The 24738-nt window shown below is 40.8% G+C and overlaps 1 protein-coding gene across 3 annotated transcripts in view; it reads left to right on the top strand.

Annotated features, from left to right (window-relative positions):
• Positions 1–390: 390 nt before the first annotated feature.
• Positions 391–24738, top strand: part of LOC121961815 (serine/threonine-protein phosphatase 2B catalytic subunit alpha isoform) — a 78949-nt gene continuing 54601 nt past the window's right edge. For all 3 annotated transcript variants that reach the window (XM_042511857.1, XM_042511856.1, XM_042511855.1), the window contains exon 1: positions 391–643. In XM_042511857.1, coding sequence (XP_042367791.1) covers positions 583–643 — 61 coding nt within the window. In that variant the 5' untranslated portion in view covers positions 391–582. The remainder of the gene's footprint in view (positions 644–24738) is intronic.

The following is a 24738-nucleotide window of genomic DNA, read 5'->3' as shown; positions in this document are numbered from 1 at the left end:
TTGCTTTTCTTTTTTTCTGGTGGATATAGGCTTTCATAGTCAGGATGTATATAATGTGTATCTATATACATTTTCAATAGATATATATATATATATTTGTTAGCTAAACTTACTGTTTTATCTGTTGTAAATTGGTAAGAAAATTGATATTTTTCATGTCTGTCCATTCAAGTACTTATACATTTTTATAAGTTTTTCATACCACTTATTCTTTCTAGGCCAGATTGACACAGAAACAGCCCTTTGATTAAAGTGAATGTACTGGCATAGCGGCCTGCTGCTCTCCACCAATAGGAAGAGGCAGTGTGAGATGGGGGCGGGTCCTGTGGGTTCAGCACGTTTGACTGCACACTGCGCTCAGACAACTTGATATAGAGTAACAGTAAATCAGACAGAGCAGCTCCTACAGCACCAGCAGTGAAATTGTAACCCTGTTGCAAGTATTTTTGGCCGCTGATAGGACCGAGTGAGATCACTGCGGTCTCTTTTCTCGGATAGACTCAAGAGTTGTTCGGCAGGAGCAACGCAGGGACCGTTTTCAGTCTCATTTCTTCTATATCTAAATATTATATCACACTGGAAATGTCCGAAAACAAGCCGAATGATGAACCGAAGTTATCTACGACGGACAGGGTGGTGAAATGTAAGTGTAATTTTTCGTGCCACGCTTTGAAACGAGACGCTACCACAGCTCTGCCTCTGACCAGCAGAAGCAGACTTGGGAAGAATTCACGGTCGTAGCAGCAGCAGCAAATGTAGACGAAAATTGTTTGCTGGCTATGGAGGAAGAAGGGTGTTAGCCGAGCTATGACAGCAGCAGTAAACTAGGAAGTGAGGGTAACTCCAGTTAGTAGACTAGAGCAAAATTTTTTCTAGAAATGTGTCACATTCTGTCTGTGAGGCGTCATATATCCTGTCTGTACTTGCACTGTTTTCATTAGCAACGCCAGCAGTGTGCCAGATGCATGATCATTTGCTTCATATACACAGCTTTACAGTATGCATGCAGATATTGCACAACCATTGCATTCAACCCAAGGGCATTTTTTTCTAATTTTGCATGCATCACCAAGCATAGTTTTTTCAAGGCTCCTTTTTATCACCATTGCATAATACTGCTTGATGTCGCCTGTGTTTTGTAATCTCTCATGTGTAGGGTGTTCATCGTGTGCTTTAGTGTGCATGCCATATGGGGTGGTTCTTCCTGCCTTCTGTGTTTACAGGTTTGACATTCCACCTTTGCAGTCTGGCATAAGAATGCAATAAAGATCATAATCAAGTCGACCTACCTCTTGAACACAGAGTGGGAGCAGTGTAGCCTGCCTAGTTTCATGTATGTTGACTTAACGGCAGCACTCTGCATGAGTTGCAGTATTAAAGCCGATTTCGGTCAGAATATGAGCACTTTATGTCATTCTCAGTCATTATGTTGGGTGCCTTTTCTCAGAAGTATGATGACAGAGTGTCCTTATTTGTGCTGGGCTGGTTGTGAGCCAGCACTAGTTGCAGCCATTCTCCTCTCTAGCTCACTACATCACAACAGGCATTTGCAGCGATCACAGTGTGCACAAGCACAGGAGGGAATCACTGAGTAATTTTATTCAGGCTTAGTTGTAAAGGGTTCAAGTAGTTGAAATGATTAGATCATCGGTGACCATTAAACATGAAGATTTTGATGAGAAAGGAGCACAGCTACAGTGTTCATAAGACCATGACTGGAATCATTGAGTATATTAAAGGCTATCCTGGCTCACTATCGCAAATATAGTTCTACTTCATTGCTTTTTCTCAGGCTTAGCTTGTGTCATTTGAAATGTGAAAAAACGTTCAACAAAATGACAATTGCAACGGTAGCAAATACAGAGCCAACCTCTTGTGTTATGGCTGCGTTTTGCTCAGAAAAAAATGGGGTTCAGTGTTAAAAGAGAGTCGCAGCATGTCTTGGGTGCTTTTTGTGATGAATATTTCAAGAGATCATCCCCCTACAGTCTCCACCAACTTGAAGGGTAATGAAAAATAGATATGACAAGTATGGGTTTTGAAGAGATTTAACATTATCACTGGGAGACTTGGCCCGTCGTGTCATACAGATCTACTTTTCCCTTTGTCACGCTGTGGAGATGCCATACACAACCCTGTATTTGCAGTTCTCTGCTTATATGGTCTTAAATAGGTTAAAATTTATTGATTAGTCATTGGATAGGCTGTCAGGGAATCTGAGAGGCCCATTTCAAGGGCTCACTCTTGGATGTCGAGATCAGCAAAGTAATTTAAGTCATTATTCATTCAAGTTTGCAGAAGTCAGTGTTTTGGTAATGCATCAGTATTATGACAACACAGACGCAGGCTGTGTACAAAGCACCTCTCCAAAATAACTGCAGGCTATAGGTGTGGAGTAATTTGTTTTCAGCTGCCGAGTTTGCCCCGCTACAAGGTGTCAGTCCAACTTATCATAAGTGCTTTGCATCCACCTGTTTTCAAAATGCATTATCATAATGCTCCTGAAAGCCACTGCTGCATAGTAATTACTCATAAGAGTTTAATCGACTGAGGCAGGAGAAGTTGCGTAATTTTCAGCATATTTTCATCCCAAGCAAAAAGAAATTGAAATATATGTGCAATTTTAAGCATGTAATCATTGAGCTCCATTGATTTTATGGTAGTCAGTTGTTTTTTTATATTTTTGTTGTATAGAATTCCAGCTCATTGGTCGAGGGTTTTAGCTGCATTAATTTTTTAAAGGCTTACCTCTTAATCATTATGTTGTGACTCAAATGATAATCCTGATTATTTAGTCAGATATTGTAGTCATGATTATTTTATAACATTATCATCCAAATAACGACTAATGCTCATTATAAGTAGATTGATTTGCAGATTGAGCTTTGGTCCTTAAAATGTCAGAAAATAGTTTAAAAAAAAATGCTTAAAAAAATTTCTACAACCCAAATTTACATAGTCATATTCCTTATTTTTTTCTGGCCGACAGTTCAAAACCCAAAGATATATAGTTTAACAACATAGAAGATTAGAAAAAAACCCAACTGTAAATGCTCACATTAGACAAGCTGAAACCAGTGATTTTTTAAAATTTTAGCTTAAAAAAACAGCTTTTTTTCCAGCTCAAATTATCTGTTATTATGCATTATTTACTGAAATTGCATTTAAAACTAACACCAGTCTGCTGCTGCTACAGTCTTTTATGTAATTATTGCCAATTAACTATTTCTACTATTTAATGATGCAAACTCTTGCTCTACAATTGTTTACTGACTGATAGTTTGCTCCAGAGCTCCCCGCAGTTAGAAATAAAATAACTGAACAGTTAGAAATAAAATAACTAAACAGTTAGTAATAAGGTCGTTACAGTGCAATCATGACAACCACCATACTCAGCAGAACAAGCTCAGTAATGGTGTTTTTCCGTCACCAGCTAAGAAGCAGGGCCTCTGAGCCCCCGATGGTGGGTCCCTCTCTATGAGTGGGGATGGATAACATCTGACATTTGACTTTTGAGGAGGGGCCCCCATGCTCAGACATGCGTGGGTTGGAGAGATGGTGGTGGTGACAGCGGCGCAATGCCAGCCACTGATCCCAGCTGGATAGCCGAGTCATTTATAGAACAGAACATTAAGTAATGCCACATACTTGATCCTTGCCTTACATGTGATCACCTGCACACTGCTTCATGTTCATAATTCGACATGTGTGCTGTCATAGTGCTTCTTTCAGGCGCAAACACAGTGTAATACAGAGGTCTAAAATAACCATTTGTCAGGAATTTCCTTCAGGGTGATGTCCTTCTGAGTAATATTTCTTAGTTATCATACATAAACGTCGTCATTAGCTTTATTTGCAAGGCGATGAGATTACTATGGGAAAGTTAAGCGATTTATATCAACTGCTGTGGCTGTTTGTAATTTTATTCCAGTGTGCTCTGACTATAATTTGTAAAGTTAAAATTTCTACAGAATTAGTCTGCCATATTTTGGTGAACTCAGAAGTCCTTTGATGTTACTAACTACATCCTTAGTTTGTTTTTGCTGCATAATTTCTTATTTTGCTAGACTGTCAATTTTAATAGAGTGAATAAAGATGTATGTGTGCTGCTCTGTGGGAAGGAAACAAAGTACAGAAGATGACAAAGTGTCTGTATGCGTTTGGCTTTCCAGTATTCCTGGGTGGTTGCAGTGTAATTTGACTGGCTGCCCCAAAATATAAGCATTTATTGTGAGGAGACAAAGATACTGATCATTGCAACACATTGTTTTCACTCTATTAGGTTGTTTTCCTCTGATGGATTGAATCGATCTCCTCTGTGAGAGTTGTCTAAGAATTTGATTCATTCATGGTGGATGCTTGGCATTTCTTGACTTACTCTCTAGACAGTGTGAATGAAAAAGGGACTCACTGAGTGCAGCCTCTTATGGTTAGTGTGATTATGGCATTATGGTTAATATGGTTAATTCCAAATTTGAACATTTCCAATTATGAATTCATCTTTAGGAACAAAGTTGATTTATTTTACCAGAAAATAATGCTAGAGCTGAAATAACAGAAATGTATCCACAACTATTTTATTTCATTATCGTCCACAAATTTTCAAGCACAAATGTCAAAAATTTTCCCTAGTTTCGGCTTCTAAATTGCATTGATTTCATGCATTTCTTTGTCTCGTGGTTTAGATTGTGAGTTTAGGTAAAAGAAGCAATTTAAAAATGGCCTGTTTAGCATTAGGAAATAGTGATTGGCATTATTTGACATTTTATAAACAGAAGGACTTATTACTCAGTGTTTTGTTTTTTGTTTTTTTCCAGATGTTTTTTGGGGCTTTTCATTGCCTTTATTACAGTGTAGGTAGAGAGTGACAGGAAAGGGGGAGAGACAATGGGGATGACATGCAGAAAGGGCTGGAATTGAATCCCTGGGCTGCTGCAAAGGACTCAGCCTACCTGCTGAGCTAGAGGCCGACCCACTCATTAATTAATTAAAACAAGCACAAATTTGCAACAGCTGTGACCATGTACACGCATGCTTCTATACCCCTTTTTGCCAGTTTGCACGCACAAAATCTTGGGCAAGTCTGTGAATCTATTTGGAACTTATACACTTTTCGTGATAGGAAGATATAAAGGTAACAGTAACAGTAGATGGCATTGCCATGCAAAGTGAAAATATTTTAACTTACATAAAGTAAATAACACAATTTTTCCCCTTTAGATTGTTATCGTATACTTAAACTTTTCATATCATGCATATTGGACAACTTGTAAGCCGATACCAATAAATCTATGATGGGCCAATATTGGCCGATAAAATTGGCTGATGAATATATCGGTCTGGCCCTATTCCTGAACAATTGATGATAAAAATAATCATGAGTTGAAGCCCTCCAATATATTAATACTGCAAATAAAAAAAACCATGCTAGCACACCAGGCATAGAGATAAAAGCATGAAAACAAATATGCTGGCAGCCACCTCTTTGTTAATGAGGTAAAATGGTTAATCAGAGCTTGTGATTAGTCAAACAGTTGACCTGTGAACAGAGAGTGCTTGATCTGCTGCCCCAGAGCAGGCGTCTAAGTAGCAAAACATCAATATCATATCTAATCAAATTTAATTGTTTGCAGATGGAGAAATCATTAACACAATTATCATTAATTGTGCATCATAGTTTGCTTTCAGCTGCTCAATCGATTTTCAGTGTTTTCTTTCCAGGCTTCAGCCTTGTCATAAACAAAGGGCCCACGCGATTTAGGTTGGGTGTGTGAGACAGTTGCTCTCTGGTTGTTTTAAACTTTTCTGAGCGAGTAAAAGTTGGTTATAGTAAGTCAGTTTTGGAGCGCCCAGTAGCTCAGCTGGCGCCACCTGTACAGGGGCCGAATCCTTACTGCAGTGGCGTTGGGTTCAATTCTGGCCTTGGCCCTTTGCTGCGTGTCATCCCCTCTCTCTCCCCCTTTCACACGTCTACTGTCTTGTCCATTAAAGGCTAAAAGCCCCCAAAATAATATTTAAAAAATAAAAAAAGAGTAAGTCAGTCTTTAGGGATGCCCCCTCCCTGCTTGCTGTCATGTCTCCTTGGCATGTGAAGAAGCCTGGGTGCTGGTGGCTGGCGGGCCGGCCACCTCCTCCTCAGCATCTTTTGACAGCAGTCCACTCACACAGCTCGACCTGGAAATGTCGCCCACAGCAGAGACTGTAAGTGACAAGTCGATCTCCAAACAAGCGATCAAAGCCTGTCAAGTATCTGCTTGCTTAGTCTGCTGTGATGCAAAAGATTATTTTTGCGGTTTTCGATAACAATACATTACATCATGGTGTAGTAGGGAAAAACTGAACTACCGCTATTGGGATGTGATGCTCAGATACACAGTCTGTGGTATTCTGAACCTGCGTAAGTGCACCTTTACTGCTCATTAGATTAAAGAGGAATTAGGCTCTGTTGTGGATTTAGGGCACAGCAAAGCGGCGGATTTGGGCAGATTAAGCTCCATATAGAGGGATAAAGGCGGCTCTGCTCAGAGGTTGTAATCTGACTCCATGCATTAGCTGCTGCTCTTGCTAATTCATGTGAACAAATGGATGTTGGGTCTTGATAAAGCAATAGGGGGAGAAAAACTGTTTACCTACCTTGGCACTTTTAGATTGTTGCTAAGCCTATGAGTACAGTTCAGGGATTTGCAAGCCTTTAAACTCATACATTTGAACCAGTACATTTTTTTCTGCAGCAATTTTGTGACTTATATGTCAGGAGTTTTACTGCAGCTGTGCACTACTGTGGCTCATCATAGGTTATCTTTACATATGGCACATTTTTCTCTTCAACCACCATGGTACCATTTTGCAGAGCACCAAACAGAAAAATTCCCCTCTCGATTGCCTGCACCCACAGTGACATTCATGGGCCATAGATCATAATGTTGCAAAATCCAAATACGTCAAAATTGTATTTGGTAAAAAAAAAGCCTCGGTATAAATAAACCGACAGCATTTCCCATTACATGGCTGGTAGACACCAACATGGTGCTTTTGTCAGCTACAGTAGCTAACAAAAGCAGTTTGGAACAGGGACAGGAGTCGTGTGTCATTAGATCCCTCTCTGGGGCTGGGCACAGCACAAATCAATCAATACAGTGTCTACAACACAGTAACTACATGTTGGGCACCCAGTGTGGGGGAGGAGAGACTAACCCAGTGAACTGGGAGCAACTGGGTTGCTGGGTTTTAAAGGCCAGTAGAGTAGTAAATCTGCCTTCACCTGCAAAGAATTGGATTTCGAGGGTGTAGAGTGTAAAAATTCATGTACACATGCACATTAACTACAACATGGGTCACTTTTAGTTAATTTAGGCAGTGGATTTTCTTCAGAATTCAGATATAGAAAACCATCTGTCACAGGACTGTTGCCAAATGCTGTTTTGCAAAAAAAACTGAGAGCAAATGCTTTGTCAAGGGCTGTGAATCATTGGCTTAACAGAGACTCAATTCAATTAACAACTCAGCTGATGATGATTTGGTTCAGGAGCAATTTGTTTTGTTTACAGGATTTAATTTTGTAAATTGCAGTCTGATTTGGCGACATAGCTAAAATCAGCAACAGGCGTACAGTTAAACATTTAGAGCTGTGGTTGTTGTTTTGCAAGGTGAATTATAAAAATAAATCAGACATACATTTGAAGCAGGAGGAAAAAAAAGGTGTTTCAATTAGTTGGCAATTTTTTAACAGTTTACAGAGCACTGAGAATTTGAGCTGAGTTTTCCCTTTAAACTGTGTCAAGAGGAAAAACTCCTTTTAAACATCTAAAATCTAAAGCCTTTATTTCTTTTGTACTGTGAAATAAACAAATTAATTAATTTGGCACGTTTTGGAAAAAAAGATTTATGAAATTAGTCCACTCTGTGTCCACTTGCATTTTCATCTCAACAGCACTAATAATGTTGTAATAGTAACACGAGTAGTGGTTGTGACAGGGCCGATTTCAACTTATTAGTGCTAGTTAGGAGAGGGATTGTGTATGGGGGTGAGCAGGTTGGTGAGTGAAAGCAAGCACTTGTGGCTGGAGGCTGTGGATGAGCAAGTGGATATGAAGCATGGACTGTATACAAAGTGATGAACATGGCTACTGTGACGTCACCCATTTGTTTGTTTACTCCCGTTTTGAGGCACTGAGTTTGCCATTTTGGCCAGTGCAATTGTGTTGCTATTTTTTAATTAGAAGTGACCATATTTGGAAGAGAGAATTAAATGCCATCTTGAGTCTGATAGTTATTATTATACATCTACAGGATTGACTGGATCTTGGAGTCAGCCTCAAGTGGCCATTTGTGGAACTGCAGGTTTTGGCACTTCAGTGTTGCCTTCATTTTTCATCCCTGGAGGTTGCTGCTTGGGTTGATGGCGGATTTTAGACAGATTACCACTGCTGCAAACTCAGAGGTTTGCCAGTAGAAATACTGTGTCACCTTTACAGATAACGTTGCATAATTATTTAGTATTCTGAGAGCACTTTATTAGTTTTGTAAAATTTACAGATTAAGTTTAATTCATTTTAAGAGACAGGAAAGTGAAGGATCTCTAACTTCAGGGATCTCTTGGTTGCTCTGTTGATCTGCAGTACTTGTAAGTGAAATACAGTGATTATTAATGATTAGATGTGATGATGTGATAACACCCAGGAAGAAGAGACATTGAATGTATCCTTGCTTAAAGTCACATTGATTCATCCTTTTTTTCTTTCAGCAGATTGATGCAGTTAAGGCTGCATAATTTAAAATCAATGCATCAGAGTAATGAAGGAATCATTACAGCTTGTAGCTTTATCATAAGAAAAGAACTGCAGTTTACATTTTAAATTGCCTGAACATTTATTTAACCCTAGCCCACAGGTATGCACGCACTTAGCCACCTCAAACCTCATGCTAAATGAGAAACTATTTTAGCAACACTGAATAATGCTCTGTGCCTCAGAATAAAACAGTAATGTTTTTATCGAAGACAAGCCTCTCCAGTTTAAACATGCACAATATTTTGGCCTCAGTTTTCCTGCCGTAACCGTCTCTGTTTTAGAGGAGTAGTTTCCTTGTGGTAAAAAACATACCTGTATGCTAAATCGGAGACTTGTCTTCGTGGACTGGGACAAGCCCCTGCATGCTGTTGTGTGACAGGTGCAAACATAGACACACACTCCTGTGTTGTGCCAGGCGGTGGTTTGTATTTAAATATGGGTAAAATGAGTAAAGCCATCTGCGGGCAGCCTGTAAATGGTAGATTAGTAAGCAGAGAAAAGTCACCGCAGCGGGAGGGATGTTGTAACTCTTGTGTCGGCTCATCGACTCAGTGCATGTATAGGGGGAGGGGGGCTGACATGGGAAGGGTGTGCAATATCTCATGGTAACTGTCTAGTCGAGATTGCCTCTTCTCTGCTATCATGTAGGCATTGGTACTTGTTGACACCCACACACACACACATCGAAGCTGATGCAAATGCGACCTGTTCCTATGAAGAACTGATGAATATGCAGATTTCTTTCATTTTCAGGATGGAGAGGGAATGTGTGTGAGGGAATAAACCACAGGCAATATACAACCTGTACACTTTATCTGACATTAAAGCTGGACAGGTAAAGTCAAACCTTAGCTATGAGGGAGTTTGTTATGATGACCTTACTGTGCCTTTTCATTACCACAACCCGAGCACAGACAAGAATGCTGGATTCCAGAAAACACATTTGCTGTGAGAACCATTGCAGCGAATCTTGGGAATGACAGCCAGTTAGACCTAATTTTCTCATTTCAGCCAACACTGTCCAATCATTACCATGGATTTTTTTGTTTTTTCATGGAGTGTTTGAACAGAACAGATTTCTCACAGTTTTCTTCAGGTAGTAGTGCTTTATTTTGGCAAAAGATTTGGTTTGGCCGATCGCTGAAGCATAGGCACAGAGAACATCAGCCAACATGGCATCAGTGCTGTGAATTCAGACAATTTGCCCAGTGGTTTCTGGCCAGTAATGGGCTCTAGGCTTTCAAATGCAGTTTGACATTTTTCAGGACATTTTCAGCACTGGTGCCTTTTTACTATAAACCAGGAGACCTTTTGAAAGGAAGTATGTGTGGGACGTATAGTGAATGTCATGTGTGCCAGCTTGTAGGTTGTTTGCTGCACTATGAAAGAATGCAGCGGAGGGTTAACCCCCCCTTCCCCACTCTTTTATAGGGAGTGATCCAGGGATGATGTTTTTCTTTAGGCTGAAGTGGAAGTTAGCATCGCCCTGGTTCCCTTGTCAAAAAGTGTATTGGATTTTTCCATTGGATTTTGGACTATTGCAAAAAAATAAGCTCTGTGGGAAACAACTGTTTATAATACCTTATTGGCTTGGGTGGTATCAATGTATTATGGGGCACCAGGGTATTGAAAAATACAGACGGCATGATTTTCAACATTATCAAAAACACATTGTATGTTGTAACTTGTTGTGTGTAGTACACCGCACGCACCACCAGAGGTCCATCTCCAGTCTCTACTGGTGGAACACGCAGCTAGTGGTGGTGGTGGGGATAACCTTACAAGATTGTAAAAAACAAGCAGAGACAGTACTCATGGAAAACAGATTATTTTTACCTCCAAGGGTTTATTCAGACCAAACTGAGGTAACAGCATTGCACACAACTATTTTCCTTTACCATATAGCCCAATAAAATTTCAGTATGTTATGAAAGTATTAAAAATTAGATACCCCCCAAGTCTAATACCTACATGTTTTCTTCAGTAAGAGAATCTTCACATATGAATTTTATCAATTTTTGAGGCGTAAATGCAGTTGCCAGAGGAAGCTAACATTAGGCTACAAACACACTGCAACTTGGTCACATGACGTACCATTCCTACCATAGTGAGTCTGTAAAGCTGTGTTTAGTGAGATGACGTTGTGTAGTCTCATTTAGCCACTTGTAAGCAACCACCTTTTTTTTAAGACATATAAAAGATTCAAAATTCTCGAGTGGAATACTTACTGGAGTATTTTATGTTGTAGAACAAAACGTGAAAGTCTCTTAAGCTTGTTTTAACAACAGACCTTATGTTATACATCTAACTAATTTGCAGGTTTTAGGATGAAAGGGGGACCGTGTTATATAGGCATTTCCTTTTAATTATCAGACCAATCAATACTTTAAATCAAGTGTTATGGATATACTAAATTTAATTCTCAAGTAACAATGGACGCCAGAAAAAGAGACACCTTTTTTGGCTGTCTTTCAGTTTCTGCTTTGACCTGAAGACTATTCTCAGGTTCTGCATGGAGCCTTTTAACATTAAGGATTTTTTTTTATTTCTCAGCTCCATTAAGCAAATGAACAAAAATTAGCTCAATTGAGGAAAGCCCTAATTACAGATGGGTAAATAAGGGCAATATATGCTAAGTTTTTTTTTCCTCTTTTCATTCACTGTTGATCCTGCTGCATTAAAAAAAAAAGGACAACCCTTGGGGTACTTTTCATTTCTTTCAGGTGTTGTTAGCTAAAGTACCCAGTGTGTGGACGAGGGAGAAACTCCAGCTATACAAATACAGCTGGAGGTGAGTCGAGGCCTCAAGGTTTATTTACACTCATTCACACGCGTTAATTATAGACCACCTGGCTGAAAATTAACCCTCTTATTCCACGTGGTGGTGAAGTTGGTGTCTGCTTGTCTTAGTTGAGGACAACACATCTTTCATTGTATGTCAGCTGGTTTTATAATTGACCTGACAGGATGTTGTTTCATGAGATTTGCGATGTGTAACTAGACAAGACAGCACTCCCTGATGTTGCCTTCTCGTCTTTATATTTATTTATTTTCAGAATTTTCAAAACTTGTGACCTCATTTAGAAATTTGTACTTGCTGGTTTATGATCTATGAATTATCTTTTGTTAGTTTATTGCTGTTTTTTTGGACCGTGGCTTTTGGATCTCTAAAAATGTGTCATGAGACAACCAGGCAAACAGGGGTTAAGCTGATGATGGCAGGCCTCTCAGTCTCTCCCACCCACATGGAGAGAAGAGGGAGGAGGACCACTGCCTAGCCCACTCACTCAAAACACACTCTGCAGAGGCTGACCACAGTCAGAGTCGTGACTAATGTGTGTGTGTTGGTGTGGAGGTAGGGGGATGGACCTACTATAGAGGTGGCATGTATTTGTTACTGTCTCCTTGCTGTTAAATCGGGGCCCCCAGGGTCAGCTTGAAAAGGACCACAAGGTGACACCTTTTTGCCCTTAGCAAATTTCTCTTGGGATAGTCTGCAAGTTAAATTTATCTTGTTAGATTTAATTTACATCAGAGTTTGTCCACAGTCACAGACTATCACAACCCCATTGTAATAACTCGGCCTCCCCAGTTGCCAGGCCAAGGCGACCGCGATGATAGTGCAAACTGATATCCCATCAGTCTGAGCTCACAGTGTGCCTCTGTTAGCCAGATTGTGGAGAGGTTAGTGTGCCCCTGGGCTCTGATTGATTTTGTGCCCGTCCAAACCACACTGGGGAGCCATACATTACAATGACCAATCATTTGAGCTTTAATGCTGCCCCGATCCCCATCGGACCATTAGGAGGAAAGTGAGGGCTCGTGGACTCCTATTGTATCTTTTTGCTGTCAAGCGTGCCTGCTGCTTATGAGCGCTTGTGTTCTGCTTTATTGATTGCATGCAGAGAGATCCTGTTTCTCAGTAGACTGTGGTAGCTGTCATTGTTGTGCATGTTCATACATGCATGTTTTCATACGATGACTCTAAAGAATGTCAAAGTAGTCGGAGCCTCCCATTCCACTGATTCGATTTTTGTTTGTGTGAAACTTACTGAATCATGGGAGACATGTTGTTTCAACAAGCTAATCTCCACTCCGTGTTAACTCCTTAAGTCTAAGATGTGGGCCCATTGTTGGTAATTAATGCAGTTGTCACACCCGAGTCCTACACACACGTACTGACACACACACACGCTCGCTAGCTGTCATATTTTTTGGCAGCTTGTTTGTTGCTTTGCAATATCATGCAAGCCTTTAATAGTGGCCCAGCCCCCACAAAAAAACTGGCAAGGTTGAGGAGTGACACATACTGGTGCTCAGTTACTGCTGTGAACACAAGTACGGAGTATGTCCATGACACACAGTCTCAAGAAGACTAAAAAGTACCATGTCTCTGACAGCTTTTCTACCGAGGCCCGACAGCTACTTACAGTCTTTTTTTTCCGTCCTGTAAAAATGTGAGACATACCCTACAAGACAGATTATTTTCCTTTTTCACAGGCTCAAGTTTTTTCTGTCTCTCTGTCATGTATTCCTGCCACCTTCCGACAACATGTTTCTTGTCTTTTCCCTCTGTTTAGTTTTAGCTGCAGCTCTGCCATCCTCGCTTTGACTACAATGCTTCCTCTAGGCCGTCGTCTGCCATTCATTCAGCATTTTCTTTTCATTCCCTTTTTGCACACTCGCTTGCTCATGCTGCTGCTCAGCTGTGCCAGACCCATGTTGGAAGACCCAAACACCCATAATGCTTCAGGCCCCGTCTCCCTGTATAGAACGTAATCCGATCCCCCTGGAGGAATGTGGCAAGCCTTGGGGAAGGCCAAATCGAGGTACAAATCTGCCGGTCAGCCGGCAGATAGTATATCTCCAAGTGATTTTAAGCAAGCGCTTCGGCAGCAATTGGCACGAGTCAAATCAATTTAGCATTCCCCCTCCACCAGTCCAAATTCATGTTGTTGTTTTTTCAAACACTTCACGATAGTAACGTTGGCAGACAGTAAACTGCGTCAAACATTTGTTAGTACTGCTTGTTTTGTAGACTGCAGTAAAGAGGGCAGGGACTTCAGCCTAACAGATGGTGTATATAGTACAGAGAAATGCACTTCCACAGTATAAGGCTGCAATGCTGCATGGGATGTCTTTAGAAAGCGTATTTGCTTTTGATGAAAATAAATATAGTGTGTGCTTAAGAATCTGTCAGGATACATGGCAGCATATGCTTTGGTGTCCCTGTTTGCATTTAGTGAAGGAAATGGTTATAAATACTTGTAAGTTTAGATGAAATACAGTTCAATTCAGTTTAACTCATCCCGCTTTTTTAGTCATATCAATAACTGTAATATAATGGTTATAAATAAGAAGCACCTACTAAGGCTCAGGATAGCTCTGCAGAGGAACATCACAAGTTGGAATGTCTTTGACAGTTTACAGAAGTAAAGACAGATGTAAATGTAAAAAGAGTATATATGTACAGCGAGGGCAATGCCTTTGACCACAGCAGAGGAGAGTCTGGGAGTAGAGACTCCCTTCAGGCAGTCAAGCTGTCAGATGTCCCTTTCTGAGTCCTGAACGTACGCACTGACCCGATGCTCAAGGACACATGACCCCTGTAGCAGGCCTGTTTGGCCCAAAGGGACCAGGGTTATGACCTAGGCAGTCCACTACTGTTTGACCCACGCTACCCAGCACTGCCTCGAGTTTTACAGAGGCCCCGACCCTTACTTACACCTCTTATCTTTGACTGGATGCTGACTGCAGAGATGGCTTTCTAATGTGATGCTTTAACTGCCTTTAATCTCACGGCTGCTAGTAAAGCCTGCACAGATGGTGCCTTCAGCATAATACTCCGCTAGTGAATTTTTTTGAAAATGCTTTCTCTGCAGTATGGAGGTCAGGCTGGCAGCAGAGAAGGATGATTTACTTTACAGTCACTTTTAGCCCAGAAGGGTTGCATAATAGCAGCTACTTCAGGAGCTCCGTCACTGCTTCTCCTGATATATAGCGCTCCTCCGGGGGGGTTGGGAATGGCTAGACAAGGAGTGTGTGTGTAGTTGGAGTTATATCCCTTGCTGACTCAGAATTCCTTTGGTCTTTAGTGAAGTAATTCCTTTGTTGCCCTCCCTCCTTCTATCCCGGCCTGTGTTTTGTTTTGTTTTTTTGCTTTTCTTTCTTGGCAGTCAGGTGCCCCTGCTGGCAGGAGAACCCACCACACCCGCGCAGTCATGGCCTAGTTACAGAGATGGGCTTGAGAGGTGGGCGTAGGCAAGGGGGAAAAGGAAGCGATGGTAAAGGAAGGGGACTCTTAGGGGCCTTGTTGTCTTGGCAAGAGGTGGGAGGAGGTGACTGGCTGCGCCATCCCATTGCCTCACCACCTGTCCCTCAGAAAAACCACAGTCAGTCTGCCAGAAATGAGAACTCAACCATGGATCGCTTGGACACAAACACTTGATGCCAGAAATATGCTTTTAACAATATTAGATGTTCTATTGTACTTAAACCCTTTAGTATGTTTTCAAATTAGACATTTTGGCTTTATTCGTGTATGAGATTTTTGTTTGCCATGCCTGACCCTCCCTTGTATTTTTGACGCAGCATAGAGGAATGCCATTTCACATATGCGATGGGGCTATTCTAGTATGGTTGGGAGTGTTTGACCCAGTTCACAGATCAGTGCGATAGTAGCAGTGAGGTATTCACTTTCATGTAAAGCAGGTAACCTCCCCAACTGAGAGGAGTAAGGGAGAGAGGGGTTAATTAATGATGAGGAATGTTATCTACAGTTCAGGCACTGTTTTATTTGGGTCAGCCTCAAGTCTTGTATGCTCCGTTTACCGAGTGTGGGTGCAAATATAGACTGGCCTCATCCCCTCTGTATGCGTCTAGTAATTGCATTCTGGAAATGCCAACATCTCGGCTGCCAACGAGCCCTCCTTGGGAGGTGCGATCACGCCTGTTGAGGCATATTATCTCAGAGGCAAGCTGTGAATGAGTACAGAAAACACTGAAGTCAGTTGGAGTTTCTGCAACGTAACAACATTTCTTTATTGAATTGCATACCATATTGTATTGTGTTAGATCATTTAGTATTGAATTAGATTGTGTCAGGAGTCGTTTTGTTCTCATCTGTGTACATTTCTAATCTATGAGTTGAGATGTTACCTTAAAACATGTGTAGGGTTTCCCACATTCATTTATTTGTGGGAGCCTGCCACCATTAAAGCATGTGCTGCCACATATTAATTTCATATTTTTAGAGCTGGACTGTTTGTTAGGAGCGCTATTGAAAATAAAAAAAAATCCTTCAGTAGGGCTGCCCCTTTAAAGTTGGATTATTGAAACATCAGTCAGACATAATACATCCATGCTCAGTCAACTGAGATTGCTTCCAGTTAGGCAGTCATTTTTTGTCTGTGTAGTGTACTACTGGGGATTTTCTGGTTTACAGTTCCCCATTGTTGTTATATATTTAGACCTGTTGTTAACGGTGTTAGCCTGTTTACTATATTAAGTGAATGCTGCTGTCACACTGAACGTCCTGTGGAGTCTGTTCGAACTTTAAAACTTTGTATGGAAAACAAAATGAATCATCAAATATTTGTATTCACCAGCCAAATTTAATTAGACTGACATAATTCTGAGTCCGGTACAGCCTTATCTTTGGGTTATTCATGCACCACCCTCTCGGAGCGCAGAGCGTACTCTGGGCACAGACAGAGCAGCAGAACGCCAGACCCAGGAAAAGTGAAAATGAACCATTCATCGCGTTGGGTCTAAAAGTTTGCTTTCACTCCTCCTCGCATCCATCAATCTGATCCGATCTTACCAGGTCAACACGTCAGTTATCAGCCACATGAGTCAGAGTCCAAAAACATCAACAACAAGTTAGATTAAAAAAAGGAAGTTTGTGACAGCTACCACTACACACAGATTCTAATTCTGTGGGAAACTTTGGTGGGCCAGAATTTTACATCCCCCAGATATTCATAAAGTTAAAAGAATCAAATGTCATCGCCATCCTATATGATTTTTTTAGAATTCAGTTTTGTAGTCCATGAACAAGACATAATAAGCCTTGAAACTTGCAGTAAATGTTTTCTGCCAGCTGAAATGTCTTTTTAGTGTTATCTGCAGAGGCTTGACCTGTAGATTGAAATATTTAAAAGGGGCTGGAAACGAAAGAGCCACAATATGGCTCTTGACAGTTGACTGTAGAAGGCATCAAAATAGATAAAAACATTCAGTAGCAACACGAAAAAGCCCCCCAGGTGCAAAATGTAGAACTAATTCACTTACAGAGCCGACAGTTTTATGACCAACCAACATTTTAAAGAACTTCTGCAAAAGTTGCTGCAAAGCTGTCCAGTTTAATTGCGGTAGCATACTGCAATATATTTTTTACTCCTCTGTCATAGTATGATTATAGTATTGAGTTTCACATGTTTGACTTAGTAGTGCAGCTTTTGAAGTCAGCATTTGGTTTTGTGACAACTGCAACCCCAGCTGAACTGCACACAGCCCATCTGTACAGTGTCCAGCCACCCGTCTGCGTGTCACTACACACTCAAAGAACAAGCCACCAACAAGAACGCTTTGTAAAGTGGCTGCCCGCGCTCTGGTGGCGCTCTCCAGGGTTAGTGGGGACATATGTTCTCGATAGACCTGTGTCGTCAGTCCTTCCCAATACAAGCGCCAGTTGACAGCATGATGGAGAGGGGTGGAGGGCTCATACAAAGGTGGTTCTGTGCATGTGCAGGGCCAGGTTTTTGTCCAGACCGGAATCCAAATACGCCCTCCGATCCCTCCTTAGCTGCCTGACCTTTACTGTTTACAATGTCAAGGAAAGGTTGAAATTGTAGCCTTGAAGCCGTGCGGAAAGATGCCTTGTGACAAAGACCAGATACATCATAGCTCAGAGCTTATGGACAGCCTGACATACTTTTATTTGATTTATGAATCAAAGAGTTGTGATAAGTCGTCTCTGTTTGCTTTTTGTTTTTTTTGCTTCTTTTATCAATGACAGAGTAAATTCTTGATCCCACTTTGTGCTGTTCAACAGAACAAAGACTAAAGCCAACAGCCAATTTTTAATTTTTTTTTTATTAATACCGGCAGAAATCAGCATGTTGGCCGATTCTGACATTTCATTTTAAAGCCAATATCTGCTGATACCGATAACATGCTGATATTATCATGCATCCCTAGTTTGGTTTTGTGTAAAAGTACCAAGGTGGCATAAAGAAAGGACTTCGTAGTGGCCATATAGTGCCATCTCTGTGTAAAAACAGCTAGTGTTACCTCGGGGCCTGGATAAATCATACTAAATATGAAGATCACAGATTCACTGTTCCAAATAGTTAAATAGATTTTCCTCTGATTGTCTGCAGTATGCCATTAAGGGTGTGCAACTGCAAGAATAGATGACTTTGGTCACCCTTAAAATGCTCAATGGCAACTCAGTATAGTCTTAGAGCTGCGTGTTTTGTCACGGCCCAAAAGTGACAAGTGAAGCAATTAGCATGTTGCCTTGCTGCTGTGTTTGTCATTATAGCAGTCTTTTAGGCATCATACATAACACCAGGGAATATGCAGATAAGTGTGGCTATGAAAATGTTTTGTGCCACAGGTCCCATTTGTGGGAGTAGCTTGCATACAGCCGAGCATGCACCCATAGCACCCCGTCTTCCAGATCCTTTCAGCCTCCTCCATTGTTCCGTCTCTGCTATGCTCCAAAGCTGATTACAGCGCCTTCTCTAATGAAAGCTAATCCTGTGTCACGGCATTGTGGAGGAGGAGGAGGGGGGCAGGCCTCAGCACGGCAAAGCTAGCAGGGAATGTCTTCTTCAGGGGCTGTCAGAGTGGCTTTCAGAGGAAATGCCAGAGAGTGTTAAAGTCTGCGCAAACCTGGAAATCTGCAAAGTGTTTTACATTAAGATTGAGCTTTTTTTTGTGCTGGTCTGTCGGCCCTGAACACCTTACTCACAGCACTGCCTAAGCTCATTATGGCCTGCAATAATTCACTTAAACTATGTTCAGTCCAGCCATTCATCAAAGTTTCGTAGTAGCTGGAACTGACATGTCTAAATTACTTCAGTGATGGTACCTAGAATGTGCTTTTCTGTTACACTTTAGGTCTCTCTGACCTGTGTTGCACCTTTACCTTTGCTGAAATTGACCATCTTTCCTTCTAACGCTTTCTATGTACCTAATTACACAGAAATATGGTATAAATATAATGGCTGTAACATCAGAGTAAGCGTCACACTTGTCAGGAAAGCCTGCACAGAAAGTTACACCAATCACACTTCCTAGCTGTAGATCCCTTGCACTTTTGTTTCCATGATGTAAAGTGAATTCCCATCATTTTTTCATTCATTTGAAATAGCCATACTCTTCAAATGTCTTTGGTGAATTAGTGTAGAGCTTGTTTTAAAGTTTTGATGTACAGTATGTGGAAGCTTGTGTAGAAATTGTGGTTGTAAAGACTTTATAAAGGTAAAAACTGCATGACAGAATTAAAAGCTGGATGCGCCAAGAAGGTTTTAGAGATGCACCAATCCACCTTATTACCTCCCAAGCCAATATCTACATTTAAAGATGAATGTTGAATACATATTGAATAAATATTTATGTATGAAAAATATATGAATATGCAGAAATGGGCCGCAGTGACTTTTAAGTGAATAAAGCTTGTTTGTTAGAGAGTGTTCAGCTCTTTAGCTAGTCCTAGGGCTGTCTGATTCCTCTTGATGAAACTTTGTTTTAAAAAACAATAAAAAGGTGATTTGTTCATGTATGGCTAATATGCAGAAAGAGTCACAGACAGAAAATGGCTATATGAAAAAATTTCAAATATTCTAATAGTTTTTCTACATTTAGAGGAAGTAGAAATTCTAGCTCTTTCATTGTGTCAGTATTTAATTTAACTTTCTAGACAGTGGACTGACTTAACTGTCTGTCGTAGGGGCATGGCTCATAATTTGCTGTAGACTATAAATTGTGTGAGAATGGTAAATCTGCAGGGACATCCCATCAGTGGACTGGGAGCCAGGGAGTGGATCGTTTTTGAGAGATTGACAGGTGCACCTTCCCTGGCACAGTTATTTTTTCTGCAATATATCTTGACTCCTGATGCATTTTTATTTCGTTGACTCTCCCTGACTCATGCACTTCCCCCACTCCAGCTCCAAATCACTGTAGTCATTTGCCAGCCGTGATCCAGGTCCCTACTGGCCTCTCACTGTGTCATTGATCGGCTGTTACATTGATGGCTCGCCACACGCCCCACCAACCCAGACAGAAAGTGCAGGGACATCCCTTAGAAAATGCCCATCCACCCCCTCTACAACATCCGCCGCCTACTCCTGTCCATCCATCCTTACATACATTTATCCATCCCTTCATTCACCCACGCCAGCCCTCCCACACATCAGCCCTAACCTCACTAATTAATCAGGGACTTAGTCAGAGTGCCGTCTGAGCAGCGGTGCATTTTGATCACCTGATGCTGCTAACACTTTCTACATCTCTCATCTAAAATCTGTTGAGCCAGCAGCAGGATTAACGTTTGCTTGTCACTCACTCTCACTCTGCTGTCGCCCGGGTCTCCAAAACTCTGCTACGGGCTATTTCCTGTCAGAGCTTGATGGTCTATGATAACCCTGACAGCCATGGCAGAATGGATGCAGGTCTTGGGTGTATTGTTGGCTTGTTTAGTAAACGACCTGTCTATCTTAATAATGAGGATCCCTCAATAACTGTCATTGATGGCAACCTCTGTGGAGCCTGCCACACATGTTTTTGAAGTGAACAGCTGAAATATCACACTCTTTTCATATGTGTTCTGCTAACTTATATTTTTTTAGCAGTGGAATATGTACGATAAGGCTTCTGCAGCCTTGGATCACGTCGGTGCAGAATCTGACATGCTGCCGGCGACTCATTTTTAAGCCAATATTTTGATGGATGAAAGATTAAGACTGAGACTCTACAGTGCTGTTTCCCTGGCAACCCCTTTTACTCACTTGTATCTAATATCTCTCCTGTTTGTTGATGCGATGTAAAAGCTTATACTGCTGCAGCAGATGATGACGGTCAGCAACTCTTTAAAGTGCAGTAATAGTCCACTGGCAGCATTTAGTGAAAGTTTCGTTTATTACAGCGACAATTAGTTATGACTTTGACCACAAGCTGTTGACCGAAGTAGTAAAAATATGCATTAGTGATATTAGATATATGATTTTAAAGCTTGCAAAAAGCATGTGCAAGTAAAATGTTTCTTATTTATGAAATAGTGAGTAATGCAGGTTAAAAAGATGTTAAATATAATCAGAATAGCTTTGTTTTTGCAATCACAGTAGATATTGGGTTAAATTTTGATCATTTGCGCACATACACAGTCTAACTGGCTTCAAATTGAGAATTTGTGAACATGAATTCACAGAGCAGACATTTTTTGTTATTCTGTTATTTTTAGGCGACAATGATAACAGTGTAGTGCCCAAACCTGAAATATACCTTATATATGTATATACACATTTATGGGGTGTAAATCACAAATTTCATCATGATACAATGTTGTAAAGATTCTTTGGACCACGATACGATATTTGCTGATAACGTCTACCACAATACGAATTTCACTGGATTCAGCTCAGGCACCTGTGATTGTGATGACACAATAGAGACGTATATGCCTGGCTCTTGGCCACTAGCACTGTCTGAATGTATAGGAAAGAGGTGTGTTTGGTTGGAAAGTTCCACCATTTCAAAATAATGGTCTAATTATGGAAATTTTAAAATAAAGGCAGATCTTAAAAATGACCATATTTATCACTGTTTTTACTTTGCATCAGTGATGTTGGCTTGTTGATCATTGAATCCAGATCTATAAATTGGAATTAAACTCTCCAACCCAGTTGGGCCATATAATTTGTAATGTTTAATTTTCAGTGCATTACACAGGGGCATTTGTGCTCCATGTCATTAAAGCTGACCAGCATAAGTACAAGGAGTGCTGAAACCCCATCCAATGTAGCTCCACAATTTTAGAGGCAGTGTGCTATTAATTTTAAGAAATTAATTGAGTAATGTGAAGGCTCAATTTTGTAATTTTAGGGCATGAATTATTAAATACAGGCAGCAAATTAAGTAGTGCAAGGGTACAAATTATTAATTCGAGGGAACGATTGATAATTTGTGCGTACAAATGATTAAATATGTTATCCTTATAATACCTGCTGGGCTCTGTAGCAATACTTATCTTCGTGGCATGATATCTTTGATAAAGCCCCCCTGAGTCTTTGTTGACAGTTCTGCTCAGTCCCTTTTTGCATTTTTATTTCCTCTGATGCAGCCAGGGTGTCTTTTTCCCTCTGTCTTCTTCTTTTCTTTCTTTCTGTCTGAATGTCTTTGGGAAAATAAGTGCCATTGGCTCTGTTCTCCTTCCTGCCTCAACCACAGAGGTAACCACTCCATTCCCATACTGCGCAGATATATTCGGCTGACTCAAAAGCAATGAGCTTCAAAGCTGAGCTCTGCTAAGCGTTTTCTTTCAGGGACAGACTCTATCCCTGCTAATGCATGGTAAAGAGGTTCACGCCAATTCATAAGTGACCTTTTCACCGTTAGACCTAAAGCCTGCCGGCCTTTTAAATCTCTGGTGTGTACTCAGTGACCAGATGGAAGGCTTATATGCTCTATAGGTTGACTTACATTTTAAAACTTCTTCATATAACATGATGTCTTTGCTGTACTGACTCACATTGCAAATACTAGGCGTTTGAATTCAGCCATGCTGTTGCATTACTCATTGATGGAATTCAGCCTGTTAACTCTTGCTTTTCAGGCGGCGACATTAATGCTTGCCCGGGGAAAGTAATCTTTGTGTTTGGGCAAGTGGAATGTCTCATGTGTTGTCCGATTGGGCAAGAGAAAAATAAATGTGATGTCTAATGTAACTCCATCCTAAAAGAAACTGCGCACTTTCCCTCCTAAGAGAAGGTATTCTAGCTGAGCTGTATGCTCGGGTCCGTCTCACCACCAAGGGTTGAAGGACTGTTGAGGGAAAGTCGGACACACTGGACACTACAGAGGTTTACTCTGGGATTGCTATATGTGTTGTATATGACATAACGTTACTAACTTTCAAATTCTCTGTAATGCTGCACGCAAGACGCTTGTAATTGTATCACTTTCAGAAGCTCTAAAATTCAGCCTTGAACTGCTCAATCTTTTTAGTATTATCAGGGTTTCCCAAACATACATTTATTTGTGGCAGCTCACCATGATTAAAACACCGCTCATCAATATTTTTACTGTTCGGTTATTCATTGCACCCCTCTCTTAAAGCACAGACCGTACTGTGGGCACAGATGGAGCAGCAGGACGCCTGACGCAGTGAAACTGTTGATTTCAGTGGGTTTCAGAGTTTTTATTTTCTCCCGTCTGCAGCAGCTGCTTCTCTCATTCATCAATCTGATCTGGTCAGCTGTGATTGGATTGACTGATCAATTATCCACCTTACAACTCAAACTCCACAAACTGCTGCTGAGTAAAAAGATCTTATGATGAATTCAACCTGTGCTGTGTTCACAGACCCGCAAAACATACAAAATTAGGGCGGGGACGCAAAAGGGACACACACATGTGACACAACTAAAAGGAACGTTTTCTGTTCCTCCAACAACCCAAAACCACATTTTCAATTTTGGACAGTAAGTTTGGCTATCAGGCAAGTAAAACTTCTCAGCCAGTTGCCTTAGGGGCAGTTTAGAATATTTTTTTAAAGGGCAACCTGAATCACCAAATTTCTCCTTCCATCTTCATGTGCAATTCTTTTACCATCTATTCAGGAACATCACCATACACTAAACAAATACTGGTAAAATATACAAGTAGCTAGAAGCTTTGCTTCACTCATAAGCCAAAAAAACAATAGTAATCTGTTGAGTATCTGGTAAAATCAGGACATTCACCTGTCACTTGGCAGGATGACAAAAAAAAGTCAGTTTTGCATCTTTTCTGAAACATACTAAATGTGGAAAATGATGTATTCTGTGCAGACGCAGAGCAGTTTTGTTTATAGTAGAATATTATTAAAAGAAAGAGGGTTTTTTTTTAATTTCTGTTTTATGATTTCTTTGCTCATGAATCATCTCCTAATTAGGATGGCAGCCTCTGAAATATAGATTTAATCCCTTAGATATTGTAATACACCATTTAGAGTGTTGACTGTGGGCGTCATTCTGCAGCTGGAATTTATATTGTGTTAATTGTATGTAAGGAGCGGCTTATTTCTATGAACTTATGAATTATTGATTGACAGGCTTTCTAGATAGGCTGGTGAGGGAGGTGGAGTTGTTGAAATACTAAGGCGCCAATTTCAGACCTGACATATAGACATCATGCTGATGTATCCGGTGTGTGAGGTAGACCATATTGCAAATAATTTATCACCTCATGACTAGAATGCGTTATATGGTTCAGCTGCTGCAGTTCTTTGTTGTCAGCAAAGATGGCCATATCTTTTGCATTATGCATGTCAGGTAATCAGCTTCCAAATGGACTGTGTGGTGGTGTAATAATGAAGCAGTGAAACTGCTGCCAGATGACATTTGAAGTTGAGATGCTTTCTGGTGTACAGTATGTCCTTTGTTTCCTACTGCCTACAGAAGCTCATGCATTCTGTTCATCCTGGACTCCTAAACATATCCCGCTCTAACTGAATGTCGTTGCATAATTAAATTAACAAACCCTGGCTATCAGTGGAGAGTGACTTGCACACTCTCGGTGCCCTATTCAGCACTTGGCAGCCATCCTCTGTGCATACACTGCACACAGTGGATGCTTCATCACGTAAAGGCTTCCAACTGGAAAAAAAGTCCAAGTGTGATAGAATTTTTTCATTTTTGCACTGTCAATAGCAGATTCATCGCATCATATAGTGCGGCTC

The sequence above is a fragment of the Plectropomus leopardus genome, chromosome 23, assembly GCF_008729295.1.
Source record: "Plectropomus leopardus isolate mb chromosome 23, YSFRI_Pleo_2.0, whole genome shotgun sequence".
Lineage (NCBI taxonomy): Eukaryota > Metazoa > Chordata > Actinopteri > Perciformes > Serranidae > Plectropomus > Plectropomus leopardus.
The sequence above is the reverse complement of the archived record's forward strand: the minus strand, read 5'-3'. Positions and strand labels throughout refer to the sequence as shown.